Genomic DNA, 16,394 nt, shown 5'->3' on the forward strand with positions numbered 1-16,394 from the left:
TGATGGTCAGAGAGTGACAGGAAGAGATGGCAAAGGGAGATGGATGGTCAGAGAGTGATAGGGAGAGACAGCAAAGGGAGCGGGATAGTTGGAGAGTGTCAGGGAGAGATGGCAAAGGGAGAGGGATGGTCAGAGAGTGACAGGGGGAGACAGCAAAGGGAAATGGATGGTCAGAGAGTGATAGGGAGAGATGGCAAAGGGAGAAAGGTGATCAGAGAGTGACAGGGAGAGATGGCAAAAGGAAAATGATGGTCAGAGAGTCTGTCAGGGAGAGATGGCAAAGGGAGCGGGATGGTCAGAGAGTGACAGGGACAGATGGCAAAGGGAGAGGGATGGTCAGAGAGTGACAGGGGGAGACAGCAAAGGGAGATGGATGGTCAGAGAGTGATAGGGAGAGATGGCAAAGGGAGAAAGGTAATCAGAGAGTGACAGGGAGAGATGGCAAAAGGAAAATGATGGTCAGAGAGTCTGTCAGGGAGAGATGGCAAAGGGAGATGGATGGTCAGAGAGTGACAGGGGGAGACAGCAAAGGGAGATGGATGGTCAGAGAGTGAAAGGGAGAGATGGCAAAGGGAGAGGGATGGTCAGAGAGTGACAGGGAGAGATGGCAAAGGGAGAGGGATGGTCAGAGAGTGACAGGGGGAGACAGCAAAGGGAGATGGATGGTCAGAGAGTGAAAGGGAAAGATGACAAAGGGAGAAAGGTGATCAGAGAGTGACAGGGAGAGATGGCAAAAGGAAAATGATGGTCAGAGAGTCTGTCAGGGAGAGATGGCAAAGGGAGATGGATGGTCAGAGAGCGATAGGGAGAGACAGCAAAGGGAGCGGGATGGTCAGAGAGTGTCAGGGAGAGATGGCAAAGGGAGAGGGATGGTCAGAGAATGACAGGGAGAGACAGCAAAGGGAGATGGATGGTCAGAGAGTGACAGGGGGAGACAGCAAAGGGAGAATGATGGTCAGAGAGTGACGGGGAGACAGCAAAGGGAGAATGATGGTCAGAGAGTGACAGGGAGAGATGGCAAAGGGAGAATGATGGTCAGAGAGTGACGGGGAGACAGCAAAGGGAGGTGGATGGTCAGAGAGTGACAGGGAGAGATGGCAAAGGGAGAATGATGGTCAGAGAGTGATGGGGAGACAGCAAAGGGAGGTGGATGGTCAGAGAGTGACAGGGAGAGATGGCAAAGGGAGAATGATGGTCAGAGAGTGACAGGAAGAGATGGCAAAGGGAGATGGATGGTCAGAGAGTGATAGGGAGAGATAGCAAAGGGAGCGGGATAGTTGGAGAGTGTCAGGGAGAGATGGCAAAGGGAGAGGGATGGTCAGAGAGTGACAGGGGGAGACAGCAAAGGGAAATGGATGGTCAGAGAGTGATAGGGAGAGATGGCAAAGGGAGAAAGGTGATCAGAGAGTGACAGGGAGAGATGGCAAAAGGAAAATGATGGTCAGAGAGTCTGTCAGGGAGAGACAACACAGGGGGAAGGGTGCTAATAAAGTACAAGTTGAAGGTGTAGTTTATGTTGAGGCCTATCCAGACACCTGGTGTGCAGATCTCGAGGCACAGGTAGCTGTAGAAATGATATACCAGGGCCCTCCCCTGCACATGGTTGTTTGAACTCCCCCAGACCAGACCACAAATAACCAACGTGACACACATGCTGAGAGGTCTATTAACAAGAGAAGGTCTACATTCTCACAGGAAGAGCAATTGTTTCTCTCTTTTGGTCTTCTCTGTAAGAAACAAAAGCTGCAACATTTGTTTAATGTGCCTGCCTTTGTTTCCTCAGTTTGATTTTACGTTTGGAGAAGCAGATGGAAGTGTACTACTGCAATCTCGGTGCATTTTTATTTGTTGGTGTCACATTTGCCATTCTGCCTCCCAAGTATTGTGGAGTTAAGTGTGGAAAATGTTGAAACCCAAGGTTGTGGCAAACGATTTCCAAACAATAGCAAATCTCATTTAACTCATTGTAGCCCAAGACCATTGTTTACAACTGCCAGTGAATTTCCAACTTGCACAAAACATTCTTTGCTGACAGATTACAGACCATAAGATTCAGGAGCAGAATTAGGCCATTTGGTCCATCGAGTCTGCTCTGCTGTTTCATCATGGTTGATCCATTTCCCTCTCAGCCCCAGTCTCTAGCCCCTTCATGCTCAGACCACCTCTGCCTCAAATATACATAAAGACTCGGCCTCCACAGCTGCCTACTGCAACAAATTCCACAGATTCATCACTCTCTGGCTAAAATTACAGAATTAAACAAGACTGTGGTTGCCAAGGGAACAGCAGGCAACCAATTAAAGAATCCTTTTAAGTGTATTCTACTCTATTATAAGTTTCAGAGATGAAAACCTGTGGTGATTGAACCATCTGGGGAGGAGGTTCAAATGCAAACCATCCTACAGTTAATGGAGACACCGCATCTCACCTAATGGATGAACCTCAGCAAGCTGTCAGCATCTTGTGGAAATGCATCATCAGAGACCAACCCTATTAACACGGTCCATATAACCATATAACAATTACAGCACAGAAACAGGCCATCTTGGCCCTTCTAGTCTGTGCCGAACTCTTACTCTCACCTAGTCCCACCGACCTGCACTCAGCCCATAAGCCTCCATTCCTTTCCTGACCATATATCTATCCAACTTAACTTTAAATGACAACATCGAACCTGCCTCAACCACTTCTGCTGGAAGCTCATTCCACACAGCTACCACTCTCTGAGTAAAGAAGTTCCCCCTCACGTTACCCCTAACCTTTTGCCCTTTAACTCTCAACTCATGTCCTCTTGTTTGAATCTCCCCCACTCTCAATGGAAAAAGCCTATCCACGTCAACTCTATTAATCCCCCTCATAATTTTAAACACCTCAATCAAGTCCCCCCTCAACCTTCTACGCTCCAAAGAATAAAGACCTAACTTGTTCAACCTTTCTCTGTAACTTAGGAGATGAAACCCAGGCAACATTTTAGTAAATCTCCTCTGTACTCTCTCAATTTTATTGACATCTTTCCTATAATTCGGTGACCAGAACTGTACACAATACTCCAAATTTGGCCTTACCAATGCCTTATACAATTTCAACATTACCTCCCAACTCCTATACTCAATGCTCTGATTAATAAAGGCCAGCATACCAAAAGCTTTCTTCACCACCCTATCCACATGAGATTCCACCTTCAGGGAACTATGCACCATTATTCCTAGATCCCTCTGTTCTACAGCATTCTTCAATGCCCTACCATTTACCACGTATGTCCCATTTTGATTAGTCCTACCAAAATATAGCACCTCGCATTTTTCAGCATTAATCTCCATCTGCCATCTTTCAGCCCACTCTTCTAACTGGCCTAAATCTCTCTGCAAGCTTTGAAAACCTACTTCATTATCCACAACGCCACCTATCTTAGTATCATCTGCATACTTACTAATCCAATTTACCACCCCATCATCCAGATCATTAATATATATGAGAAACAACATTGGACCCAGTACAGATCCCTGAGGCACACCGCTACACACCCTCCTCCAATCTGACACACAGTTACCCACCACTACTCTCTGGCGTCTCCCATCTAGCCACTGCTGAATCCATTTTACTACTTCGATATTAATACCTAACGATTGAACCTTCCTAACTAACCTTCCGTATCGAACCTTGTCAAAAGCCTTACTGAAGTCCATATAGACAACATCCACCGCTTTACCCTCGTTAACTTTCTTAGTAACCTCATCAAAAAACTCAATAAGATATGTCAAACATGATCTTCCACGCACAAATCCATGTTGACTATTCCTAATCAGTCCCTGTCTATCCAGATAATTATATATACCATCTCTAAGAATACTTTCCATCAATTTTTCCACCACTGACGTCAAACCCACAGGCCGACAGTTGCTAGGTTTACTCGTAGCACCCTTTTTAAACAATGGAACCACATGAGCAATACGCCAATCCTCGGGCACCATCCCCGTTTCTAATGACATTTGAAATATTTCTGTCAGTGCCCCTGCTATTTCCCACACTAACTTCCCGCAAGGTCCTAGGGAATATCTGGTCCAGACCCGGAGACTTATCCACTTTTATATTCCTTAAAAGCGCCAGTACTTCCTCTTCTTTAATCGTCATACTTTCCATAACTACCCTTCTTGTTTCCTTTACCTTACAGAATTCAATATCCTTCTCTTTAATGAATACCGAAGAAAAGAAATTGTTCAAAATCTCCCCCATCTCTTTTGGCTCCGCACATAGTCGTCCACTCTGATTCCCTAAGGGACCAATTTTATCCCTCACTATCCTTTTGCTATTAATATAACTGTAGAAACCCTTTGGATTTATTTTCACCTTACTTACCTAAGCAGCCTCGTACCTTCTTTTAGCTTTTCTAATTTCTTTCTTAAGATTCTTTTTACATTTTTTATATTCCTCGAGCACCTCATTAACTCCAAGCTGCTTATACTTATTGAAGATCCTTCTCTTTTTCCGAACCAAGTTTCCAATATCCCTTGAAAACCATGGCTCTCTCAAACTTCTAACCTTTCCTTTCAACCTAACAGGAACATAAATATCCTGCACACTCAAAATTTCACCTTTAAAAGATCTCCATTTCTCCATTACATCCTTCTCATAAAACAAATTGTCCCAATCCACTCCTTCTAAATCGTTTCGCATCTCCTCAAAGTTAGCCTTTCTCCAATCAAAAATCTCATCTCTGGGTCCAGTCCTATCCTTCTCCATAATTATACTGAAACTAATGGCATTGTGATCACTGGACCTGAAGTGCTCCCCAACACATACCTCCGTCACCTGCCCTATCTCATTCCCTAACAGGAGATCCAACACTGCCCCTTCTCTAGTTGGTACCTCTATGTATTGCTCCAAAAACTATCTTGCACACATTTAACAAACTCCAAACCATCCAGCCCTTTTACAAAATGGGCTTCGCAGTCTGTGTGTGGAAAATTAAAATCTCCCACAATCGCAGCCTTGTGCTTACTACAAATATCTGCTATCTCCTTACAAATTTGCTCCTCCAGTTCTCGGTCCCCATTAGGTGGTCTATAATACACTCCTATAAGCATCACTACACCTTTCCTATTCCTCAATTCCACCCAAATAGCCTCCCTAGACAAGTCCACTAATCTATCCTGCCAGAGCACCGCTGTTATATTTTCTCTGACAAGCAATGCAACACCTCCCCCTCTTGTCCCTGTGATTCTATCACACCTGAAGCAACAAAATCCTGGAGTATTTAGTTGCCAATCACACCCCTCCTGCAACCACGTTTCACTAATAGCTACAACATCATATTTACAGGTATCAATCCATGCTCTAAGCTCATCCACCTTTCTTACAATGCTCCTAACATTAAAATAGATGCATTTAAGAAACTCTCCACCTCCTACTCTCTGTTTATCCTTAATGGAGCAAAAAACTTTGTTATCTTTTTCTTCCTTGTCCCCTACATCTTTGGTCTGAGTGCTCCTGATCTCTGTTCCCTGCCTATCCTCCCTCACACACTGCCTACTAACTTTCTCTATTTGTGAACTAACCTCCTCTCTCCTAGTCTCTTTAATTTGATTCCCACCCCCCAACCATTCTAGTTTAAAGTCACCTCAGTAGCCCTCGCAAATCTCCCCGCCAGGATATTGGTTCCCCTGGGATTCAAGTGTAACCCGTCCTCCTTGTACAGGTCACGCCTGCGCCAAAAGAGGTCCCAGTGATCCATAAACTTGAATCCCTGTCCCCTGCTCCAATCCCTCAGCCACGCATTTATCCTCCACCTCATCGCATTCCTACTCTCACTGTCGCGTGGCACAGGCAGTAATCCCGAAATTACTACCTTTGCGGTCCTTTTTCTCAACTCCCTTCCTAACTCCCTATATTCTCCTTTCAGGACCTCTCCCCTTTTCCAACCTATGTCATTGGTACCTATATGTACCATGACCTCTGGCTCCTCTCCCTCCCACTTCAGGATCTCTTGGACGTGATCAGAAACATCCTGGACCCTGGCACCAGGGAGGCAAACTACCATCTGGGTCTCCGGACTGCATCCACAGAATCGTCTATCTGACCCCTTAACTATTGAGTCCCCTATTACTACTGCCCTCCTCTTCCCTTCCCTACCCTTCTTAGCTACAGTGCCAGACTCTGTGCCTGAGGCACGGCCACTGTTAGCTTCCCCCAGGTAAGCTGTCCCCCCCAACAGTACTCAAACAGGAGTACTTATTGTCAAGGGGCACAGCCACAGGGGTACTCACTAGTACCTAACTCTTCCTATTCCCCCTCCTAACTGCGACCCACTTGCCTGCCTCCCGTGATTAGTGATGTTTAGAGAAATCAATAGAGACAAACTGGGAACAACCTTGCAAACCGAAAACAAATTCTATTCATTTAGGCAAAAGTCTCTGGGATTTGTCGGGGGGGGGGGGAGGGCGAATGGAGATGTACGGTGAAGGGTGAGGGAAATGCAAGACAAGTTGTCCAATTCCAAAACAGACTCCAAGAAATATGAACCAGTTAAGGGATAGGATCAAAAACAGCAACCCAAAAACAAGAGGATTTCAAGATCAGTTGGGATGCATTTTCTGCCCCAGTGAACATAGACACTTAAGCAAAGTTCAATGTAAATTTATTATCAAATTACATACATGTCACCATATTCAATCCTGAGAATTGTTTCCTTGCAGGCATACTCAGTAAATCCAAGAACCATAATAGAATCAATGAAAGTCCACACCCAATATGACAGACAGCTAGTGTGCAAAAGACAACTAATTGTGAATAGAAAACAAAATTAATTAATTAATTAATTAATATCAAGCGATGAAGAGTCCTTGAAAGCAAGTCCACAGTTCATGAGAAGATTTCAGTAATGGGGCAAGTGAAGTTGAGTGAAATTACCCCTCTGGTTCAAGAGCCTGATGGTTGAGGGGTAAGAACTGTTCCTGAACCTGGTTTTTAAGAGTCCTGAGCCTCCTGTACCACCTTCCTGATGGCAGCAGCAAGAAGAGAGCATGACATTTCATGGCCGAAGTGGAAACCATCAAGCGCTCGTACGAGAGGATAAACTGCGAATGCTGGAATTTGTGGCCATAAGTCACCTTCATCAACAGGGAGGATACCCTCCCCCAACAAGAGCATAGCCCAATTCCCAACTTCCTTTACAATCATTTTCTAGATCTGGATTTGATTCACTTCTCAGAGGGAGCTTAGTTTTGCAAGATCCCTACCTTAAAAAAATTTCTTCAAATTCTAACTAAAACAAGGGAGAGGGGCAGTGGGAGAACAGAACAGATGCACCAATATTATTGCAAAGGGGGATGCCAATCAAAATTCCCATACTGCAGGTAATAAAGAAATCATCTCAAAAGCTCTTTGGATAACTAAGAGTCTAAGAGCCTGGAGTGGCATTGGACCAAAGTGGGTTTTTGGTAGGCGAAGGAAACTCAGCTGAGTACAGAAATGGGAAATGCAAGATGCTGATGGAGGGAAATAGAGTTCATTGCAGCTAAATCCAGTGGATGGAGACTGAGACAGCATCACCAACTCCAAAGTAAGCTTTCACCAAAACTATAGAACCTAAACAACTCCTGCTTTCTTCTCTAAGGGCTCATGGAACAGAGGGTGACCAGCATGTCTGGTACAGTGGGAAGAACGTATTTGTACTTTTCCCATTCACCAACATGCGTATTGAGATTCGGAGCAACACACACGAGTTGCCGCAGGAACTCAGAGGCTCAGGCTGCATTTTATGGAGGAAAATGAACAATTGACATTTCAGGTCAAGACCCTTCATCTACACTCTGTCTGAACCTAATGCAGATGAAGGGTTTAAGACAAACGTTGACTGCCTGTTTTCCTCTGCAGACGCTGCCTGCCAACTGATTTCTCCAGCATCCTGTGTATTGCTACAGATTGAAATTGTATTGGTGAGGTCAAATTTGGAGTATTGTGTACAGTTCTGGTCACTGAATTATAGGAAAGATGTCAATAAAATTGAAAGAGTACAGAGGAGATTTACTAAAATGTTGCCTGGGTTTCATCTCCTAAGTTATAGAGAAAGGTTTAACAAGTTAGGACTTTATTCTTTGGAGCATAGAAGGTTGAGGGGAGACTTGATAGAGGTATTTAAAATTATGAGGGGGATATATAGAGTTGACATGGATAGGCTTTTTCCATTGAGAGTGAGGGAAATTCAAACAAGAGGACATGAGTTGAGAGTTAAAGGGCAAAAGTTTAGGGGTAACATGAAGGGGAACTTCCTTACTCAGAGAGTGGTAGCTGTGTGAAACGAGCCTCTAGCAGAAGTGGTTGAGGCAGGTTCGATATTGTCATTTAAAGTTAATTTGGACAGCTATATGGACAGGAAAGAAATGGAGGGTTATTGGCTGAGTGCAGGTCGGTGAGACTAGGTGAGAGAAAGAGTTCGGCCGGACTAGAAGGGCCGAGATGGCCTATTTCCATGCTGTAATTGTTATATGGTTATATGGTTATTCCAGCAGCAGCAGTGTTGTCTCTCCAGCGTGAGTCGGATGCCAAAATCCAGTTGAATACTTCACACTTATCTACCAGGAAGCAATTTCTCTGGTCACAAAAGCATCCCGGAGTACACATAAAGTACAAACAATTCTACTGTTACAAGGAGCCACACTCTATTAGAAGCATTAATGGAGCCAAACAAATCTACAAGAGGAAGTTCAGCTGGAGTGAATGATTCCTGCAGAAGATGTAAAACAGAACTTTATAAGAGGAGCACACACAAAATGCTGGAGGAACTCAGCAGGCCAGGCAGCATTTTGTGTGTGTTGCTCGGATTTCCAGCAAATGCAGATTTTCTCTTGTTTGTGACTTCATAAGAGAGATTTTTAAAAATATACTTCAATGACCTTTGGCACATGGTCATCTTCAACTTAAAATTGTTTGTATTCACTTGACAAAGCTTTCAGCAAATTTAAAAATGTAGTTGACAGATTTTCTCTTCCAGCAATCTTACGGCAAGTTATACTTCAGTAGTGTATTGCAGGAAAAGGCGACTGGAGTAAACCCCCAGATTACTGGATAGGGCCTGCAGAGTGGTGTGAAGCAGGAGGACCTAGAAGAACAAGTATATGGGTCCTGAAAGTGGTGTCACAGATAGACGGGGTGGTGAAGAAGGCTTTTGGCATGCTGGCTTCATCAATCATGGAATTGAGGAAAGTTCAGATGTTATGTTGCATTTGTACAACCCAAACAATGTAGTGTGGCCGTATTCTGGAACATTCTGCTCAGTTTTGGTCGCACTGCTTTAGGAAAGATGCCACTAAGCTGAAAAGAGAGCAGAAATTTACTAGGACTTCAAAGACTGAGGTATGAGGAGAGGTTGAGCACGCTGATACTTTTTTTGAATGGGACATGGGAGAATAAGATGTGACCTTACAGTGGTATATGAAATCATATTGGGTTAATGCACAATCCCTTGTCGCAGGAGTGGGAAATGAAGAACTAAAGAGCATATAGGTTTAAAGTGAGAAGGGAGATTTAATAGGCAAGGGCAACTTTTTCCACCCAGAGAATTGTGTAGATAAGGAATGTGCTGACACAGGATGAGGTTGATTAAATTAACAGGTACATTAACAACACTTAAAAGGTAATTGGACAGGTACATAGATAGAAAAGCTTTACAGAGGTTTGAGCCAAATGCAAGAAAATGGGACTAGCTTGGATGGAAATGTTGATTGACATGGTGCTGGTGGACCCCACAATTCATGTTCCTTTTCCTACCTCATAGAAGGCAGCAGCAGAGTCTGTGTAGTTTAGAATTTGTACTTTATCCAGGAAGATGGTGAGGAAGAGAAAACTGACATCATCACACTTTCAGCAAACAACAGCGTAAAACAAAGGCAGGATTTGCAGCTCAGGAGACAGTGACCTAGCCTCCGCCTGAGCTACAGCGTATGAGCTATAAGGAGAAGTTGGACAAAATATATGGAGAAATTTAAGGTGGGGTATTGTGTGCTGAAGGGCCTGTACTGTGCTGTACTATTCTATGTTCTAAAATTGGGCTGTTTTCTCTGGAGTGCTGGAAGCTGAAGTTTATAAGATTACGACAGGCATAGGTAAACAACCAACCTTTTATCCCTTGGGCAGATATGCATTTAAGGTGAAGGGAGAAGTTAAAACGATGTGTGGGACAAATTTGGTGAGTACCTACAATGGACTGCCAGGGGAGGTGGTGAATTTGCAGATTATGGAAGGATCTGGGCCATGTGCAAGCAGTTAGTTGAAGTTGGCATCACGTTCAGCACAGATATTGTGAACTGACGAGCCCATTCCTGTGCTGTCGTGTTCCACTGTCTATGTTCTAGACTATCAAGCCATCCAGTTGTGTACTCCTGAATCGTCCACTTACAAAGTATGAAGCCACCTCACACACCAAATGGATAGTAACAGAAGCAAGTGCATAATCAAAGATCCAAAAGCCTGAAAGCACAATTTCTAGGCTCAAGGACAACTTCTATCCTAAGACTACTAAATAGTTCCTAGATGATAAGTTAGACTCTTGACCTCACAATCTACCTCGTTATGATCTTGCACTTCATTATTTACCTGCACTGCATTTTCTCTGCAGCCGGTACATTTTTGTAATTCTTTTACCTTTTACTACCTCAGTGTAATAAGCAGATCAGCACGAACAGTATGCAAGACAAGCTTTTCACTATCTCTCAGGAGAGATGACAATAATAAAATAATTCCAATCCCAAGTAACAGGACATCAAATGAACCTTCCACCAGGGGGAGCTCTGCAACAGCCTGGAACCGATGAGGTTTCAATGGTCTGGTCTTGGGATAGAGACGGCAGCTTTGTAGAAAGACTACCTCTTGCCTCAGTCCTCTGCTCCAGCACTGACGATCATAAACTGCACAGTGATACATTTGTGGAATGACAGGCATATAGAGCTCTTTCTCCTTTTTTTCCAGTAAAGATGCAATGATGATGACTTTGAGCAGTGAGTGACACAGGTGTACACACATCCACACCAACAGCTACGGCCACTTATAACCTGATCAAACTCATCTTCAAAATCGAACAATTATGCAACAAAATAGAATAACTTTGGCATGTCAATAGTGCTTATGTCTTGGAAAATAAGTTACTGAAGATAGCCTTTAATTTGCCAGGCCCAGTTCTCTCAACAGGTCCCAGGGAAAACATTCAATCACATGGTCTCCCACCACAAACCACCCCCATTGCTCACATCCATCACAATCCAGAAATGATACCTTACCCCATTCAGCTGGGGAAAGAAAGAAATATCATATTTCATGGTGCTACTCATCAGATCTAACTACCTAACTATAATGAGACTTTACTGATCTTTAGCAAACAGGAGCAATGCACATAAATTGCTGGATGAACTCAACAGGCCAGGCAGCATCCATGGAAAAGAGTAGCCAGCATAATCACTGACCTCGCCCACCCCAGACATTCTCTCTTCTCCCTCTCCCATCAGACAGAAGATTAGAAATGTGAAGGTACATACCACCAGGCTCAACCCCACTGTTGTAAGACTATTGAATGGTTCCCTCTATGACAAGGTGGTTTCCTGAACCTGGTGGTGTGGTCCTGCAGCTCCTGTATCTCCTTCCTGAGGGCAGCAGTGAGAAGAGAAGGTGGATGCTGTTCTCCTGCAACACAGTTCTTGTAGATGTGCTCAGCGGTGGGGAGGACTTCACCTGTGACGGACTGGGTTGTGCCCACTACTTTTTGTGGGATTTTCTGTTCAAAGGCATTGGAGTTTCCATAGCAGGCTGTGGTGCAACTCTCCATTGTGCATGACATGCCAAATCTTGGCAAACTTCAAAAAAAGTAGAGGTGATGCCGTGTCTTCTTTGTAATGGCACTGGACCCAGGGCAATCCTCTGAAATAATAACACCGAGGAATTTCAAGTTTCTGACCCTCTCCACCTCTGATCCTCTGATGAGGACTGGCTCATGGGCCTCCTGTTTCCTCCTTCTGTGGTCTTGCTGACATTGTTATGACAACACAACCAGATTTTCAATCTCCCTCCTATATACTGATTTGTCACCACCTTTGATTTGGCCAATGATAGTGGTGCCATCAGCAAACTTAAATATGAAAATGGAACTCACCTTACCCTCACAATCATGTGTAAGGCAAATAGAGCAGGGGGCTAAGCACATAGCTTGTGGTGCACCTGTGCCGATGGAGATTGTGGAGGAAATGTTGTTGCCAATCTAAAATGACTGGGGTCTGCAAGTGAAGAAATCGAAGATCCAGTTGCACAAGGAGGTATTGAGGCTGGGGACCTGAAGCTTATTGATTAGATTTGATGGGATGATAGTGTTGAATTCAGAGTTAGAGTCAACGAAGAGCATCCTGATGTATCATCTTCACTGTCCAGATGTTCCAGAGCTGAGCGATGAGTTAAGGAAATGGCATCTGCTGTTGACCTGTTGTAATGGTAGGCATATTGGAACAGATCCAGCTTGCTCCTCAGGCAGGAGTTGATAAGTTTCATCACAGTGGATGTAAGTGCTGCTGGACGATAGTCACTGAGACAGGCTACTGCATTCTTCTTGGCTACTGGTTTAATTGAAGCCCGTTTGAAACGGGTGGATATCTCAGACTACTGAAGTAAGAGGTTAAAGATATCAGTAAACACTCCAACCAGTTGAATAGAACAGATCTTCAGTATTTGTTCAGATACACTGCCTGGGTCAGATGCTTTCTGTGGGTTTTCCTGCCTGAAGGAAGCTTTCATGTCAGCCTCAAAAAGTGAGCTTGTGAAGGTGCCTCATTGTTCTTTAATCAAAACGAGCATGAAAGGCATTGGGCTCATCTGGGAAAGAAACACTGCTGGGTTTTACTTTGTAGGTGGTGTTAGTATTCCAGCCCTGCTACAACCATTGAGCATCCTTCTATAATTCAAGTTTGATCTGGGATTGCACTTTGCATGTAAGATGGCTTTCTGATGGTTGTACTTGGACCTTTTGTATTTCCTTTGGCTGCCAGTCCTAAACATCACCTATCGACCTCTCAGCAGATTGCGGATCTCTTGGTTCATCCTTCAAGGCTTCTGGTTGGGGAAGACTCTGAATGATTTTGTGGGACACACTTAGCTACGACTGCTTTTATAAAGTAACCGTAGTGTATTCATTCAGATCCTCTGATGAGTCCTTGAACAAGGTGTCAGAGTAAGCTGCTTGTTTGTTAATCACAGCACTCAAAACACCGAGTGCTTACTTAATATCTGCCATTGGTGGTACGTAAACAGCAGTCAGGATCATGACACAGAACTCTCTCAATAAGAAGAACGATAGCGCTTAATCAGTAGATGTTCCGGGTAGGGAGAACAAGAGTGTGATAAACTGCTAAATCTGAGCTTCACAAAGAGTTTGTCATGAAAGAGCATTTTTGGTCCATCCAATATACTAAGAAGCCCTGGGATGTGATCGTCATATCCGGCATGACTGCAGTGAGCCATGTCTCCATGAAACAGAGAAAGCAACAATCCTTCATTTTCCTCTGATACAGCAATCTTGCTTTTTCATTCTCAATCTTGTTCTCTGGTGACCATACATTAGCCAAAATGTACTGGTGAGATAAAGTTTCATTCCCCAGAGTTCTAGTCTGGTTTGCAGTCCGCCCCGACGAGCTCACCTCCGGCGAAGGTGATGACCGACCTACATGCACTTGAAGGTGCTGTACCTGATTTCTTGAGAGTCAAGTTTACTGAATCTTTCAGATCATAAAAGCACTAGTTCACTTACACAATTTATAAGTATGTTTCTTAAAGGGAAATTACAGGTTGCAGACTGCAGAGACTGTAGTTCAGAATTATATCTGGAAGTTTTCTTAACTGCCTGCAAAACATTGCCAGTGCCATCTCTCAGCATGTTAACCCTACAAACTAATGTGAATTTCAGATTACTTAACTTAATGAAACATTGCTTCAAGTTTGTCTACACTGATCCAGCAATGAAAAATAGAGACAAACATGGCTGTTCAGAAAGGCAGGCAGCTACTTCCAGCGTTAAGAACAGTGGGAAACATTGTGCTGGAGAAAGTTAAAATCTAGCAGACAAACCTGAAAATGTCTTGATTGAAGCTCCTGGAAAATGACATCAAAGTAAAGTCAAAGTGAAAATCTCTCTCTCCGTGTGGAGCTGGTGCTGCAGTGCAATGCCCCGGGAAATGTGGAATTAACAGAACCTGCTCCTATCACTGCAGAACACTTGCCTTAACAAAAATTAATTCTTGTTGAAAGTTGAAGGTTTGTAAAATAATTACACCCAAACTCAACAGGTACTGGCTCAGGACAAAATCTGAATTGTTAATACGGGTACAGAATGTGATAAAGGGTCCTAAAGGTAATAAAAAATCAGAGGTAATGTTGAACCGTTGCCACAATACTCTAGAGAGAACATTGACATTCTGGTATCAGGTTTAACTTACCACTCGCTTTTCTCTGAAGTCAATGCCAACTGTGGTGATGAATTTGGAGTTGAATTTGGCATCTGTGTACTGATACAGGAAGCTGGTTTTTCCTACTCCAGAATCTCCAAGTGCTAGAAACTTGATGAGATAATCGTAGTCTCCATCAGACATGGCGAGCACTGACTGTGAGTCTGCAACATAGAAGGAGATGTTTTCAAATTGTCTCTGACCAAGTCACCATCAAAACAAGCCCTTGTCAACTTGGTAACATTGAAACACAACTAATGATCACAACAGGAAAACACAACACCAAGGCTAAGACGAAAACTGTATCCTTCAGGTTGTAATGCTGTAAAGTCAGTCAATTATTCACACACAACTGCCTACAGGGAAGTCACACTGAACCAGGTGAGCCCCTACCTTACTCACATTCTAGGTAGCTCTGCTATAACTTAACACAAATTGGATACAACACAAATGATGAATTGGGGAACACAGTTTGTATGACAGGGCCAAATTGACTACAACATGATTTCAATCAGAAACGGGAGAAGCACTGAAGAGTTACTTTGGAAATTGACAAGTAGGATAAAAAGATGTCAAAAAGCAGTATTGAGAAAATAAGCCCTGTTTCCATTAAATCTCCCCATAGCCATCAAACACCAAAACCTCTTAAGAACACAGGTTGTTAGTTTCATTGTGGGAGGCCACTGGAAACTGATAAGCCCTCACCTCTATTGTTAACTGTGTAAGGATATTTTATTAATCCACATAATACAGTCTTTAGTAACATTTAGTTTGGAGCAACAGATTAAACATATAACTATTAAAAGCACCTTTATCTTTGTAAGTCCTGCAGGTAAAGTAACTACGTTACTGACAGTCTGGAACTCTCTAGCTCCCAACTCACCTCTTCCCACTGACACAATTGTTTTTTTTAAATGAGCATTGTCTTTGGAGTGCAACAGTCTTGTTACGGAGGAACTGCCTGCACTGCAAATGCAAGGTAAACCTCTGAATGGGCCCAGGCTCAATGTTGTCAGCTGGGATTGGGTGGGGATGGTGGGATGGTGGGATGGTGGGCTGGTATTGGTGTGGGAGGAGGGCAAACGGTGAGAATGTGTGGGATTGGGTGGACTGGAGTGAGTGATATGACCTCGCTACCACGGTGTGGTCTCACCTTGGTGAATGTGGCCATTCCTGGACTATGGTTGCTCCAAGTGTCATAACACCACCTGGATCCAACAGCTTTCCTTGCCGCCTTTGATTGAATGCTATCTCACCCTCCCTTCAATTACACTGCCTCCCCACCCAGAGGTCTCTATGGTAAAGTTCAACTGGCAGCCTCTTCACACTCAGTCGTGGAGCACCCGAGGGTGCAGAGACAGCCAGGACAGATATCATTTCCTATTATCTGTCAGTGTACAGAAGGATCAACAGTGTGGCAGTTCTGCAGGGTAGCAGTGCGTACCAGAGGCAATCTGCCCATTCCCAATGGACTAGACCATGCAGGAAATAGTCTATGAACAACACTTACTGCACTGCTAACCACAGGCATTAACATTCCAGTCTGCAAATGAGATCAAACAGACAGCCCCGAGAGGCACGGAACTGCCACTTGCATCACAAGACCATCTCATGAGAAGCTGGAGAGACGAAGTTCAACATTCTTCAGCAGTGGCAGCGACTTGTAACAAGAACCACCAATGAAACAGATGACCCAGAAACTACAAAGAACCTCACTCACAGGCACTGAGCCAGAAGTGATTAAAACCTAAAGGCAAAACCAGCCGAAAGCAACACATTACTTCAGCTGGAACGAGTAAGTTATTAAAAAGAGCTTTTCCCTATGATTTCATGGCAACAATAGGAGGCAGACATACTAAAGCAGCTTACAAATCTAGCTCCAGAATAAAAATGAATGCCATGAAACTCTGATAACTCAATCCG

General features: G+C 43.8%; 1 protein-coding gene across 7 annotated transcripts in view; it reads right to left on the reverse strand.

The window, feature by feature from the left end:
* rab27a (RAB27A, member RAS oncogene family) overlaps window positions 1–16,394 on the reverse strand; it is a 201,105-nt gene that overhangs the window by 42,423 nt on the left and 142,288 nt on the right. For all 7 annotated transcript variants that reach the window (XM_063066502.1, XM_063066508.1, XM_063066506.1 and 4 more), the window contains one exon: window positions 14,463–14,635. In XM_063066502.1, the coding sequence (XP_062922572.1) occupies window positions 14,463–14,615 (153 nt within the window). In that variant the 5' untranslated portion in view covers window positions 14,616–14,635. The remainder of the gene's footprint in view (window positions 1–14,462; window positions 14,636–16,394) is intronic.

Source organism: Mobula hypostoma, chromosome 13, assembly GCF_963921235.1.
Source record: "Mobula hypostoma chromosome 13, sMobHyp1.1, whole genome shotgun sequence".
NCBI classification, from domain to species: Eukaryota; Metazoa; Chordata; class Chondrichthyes; order Myliobatiformes; family Myliobatidae; genus Mobula; species Mobula hypostoma.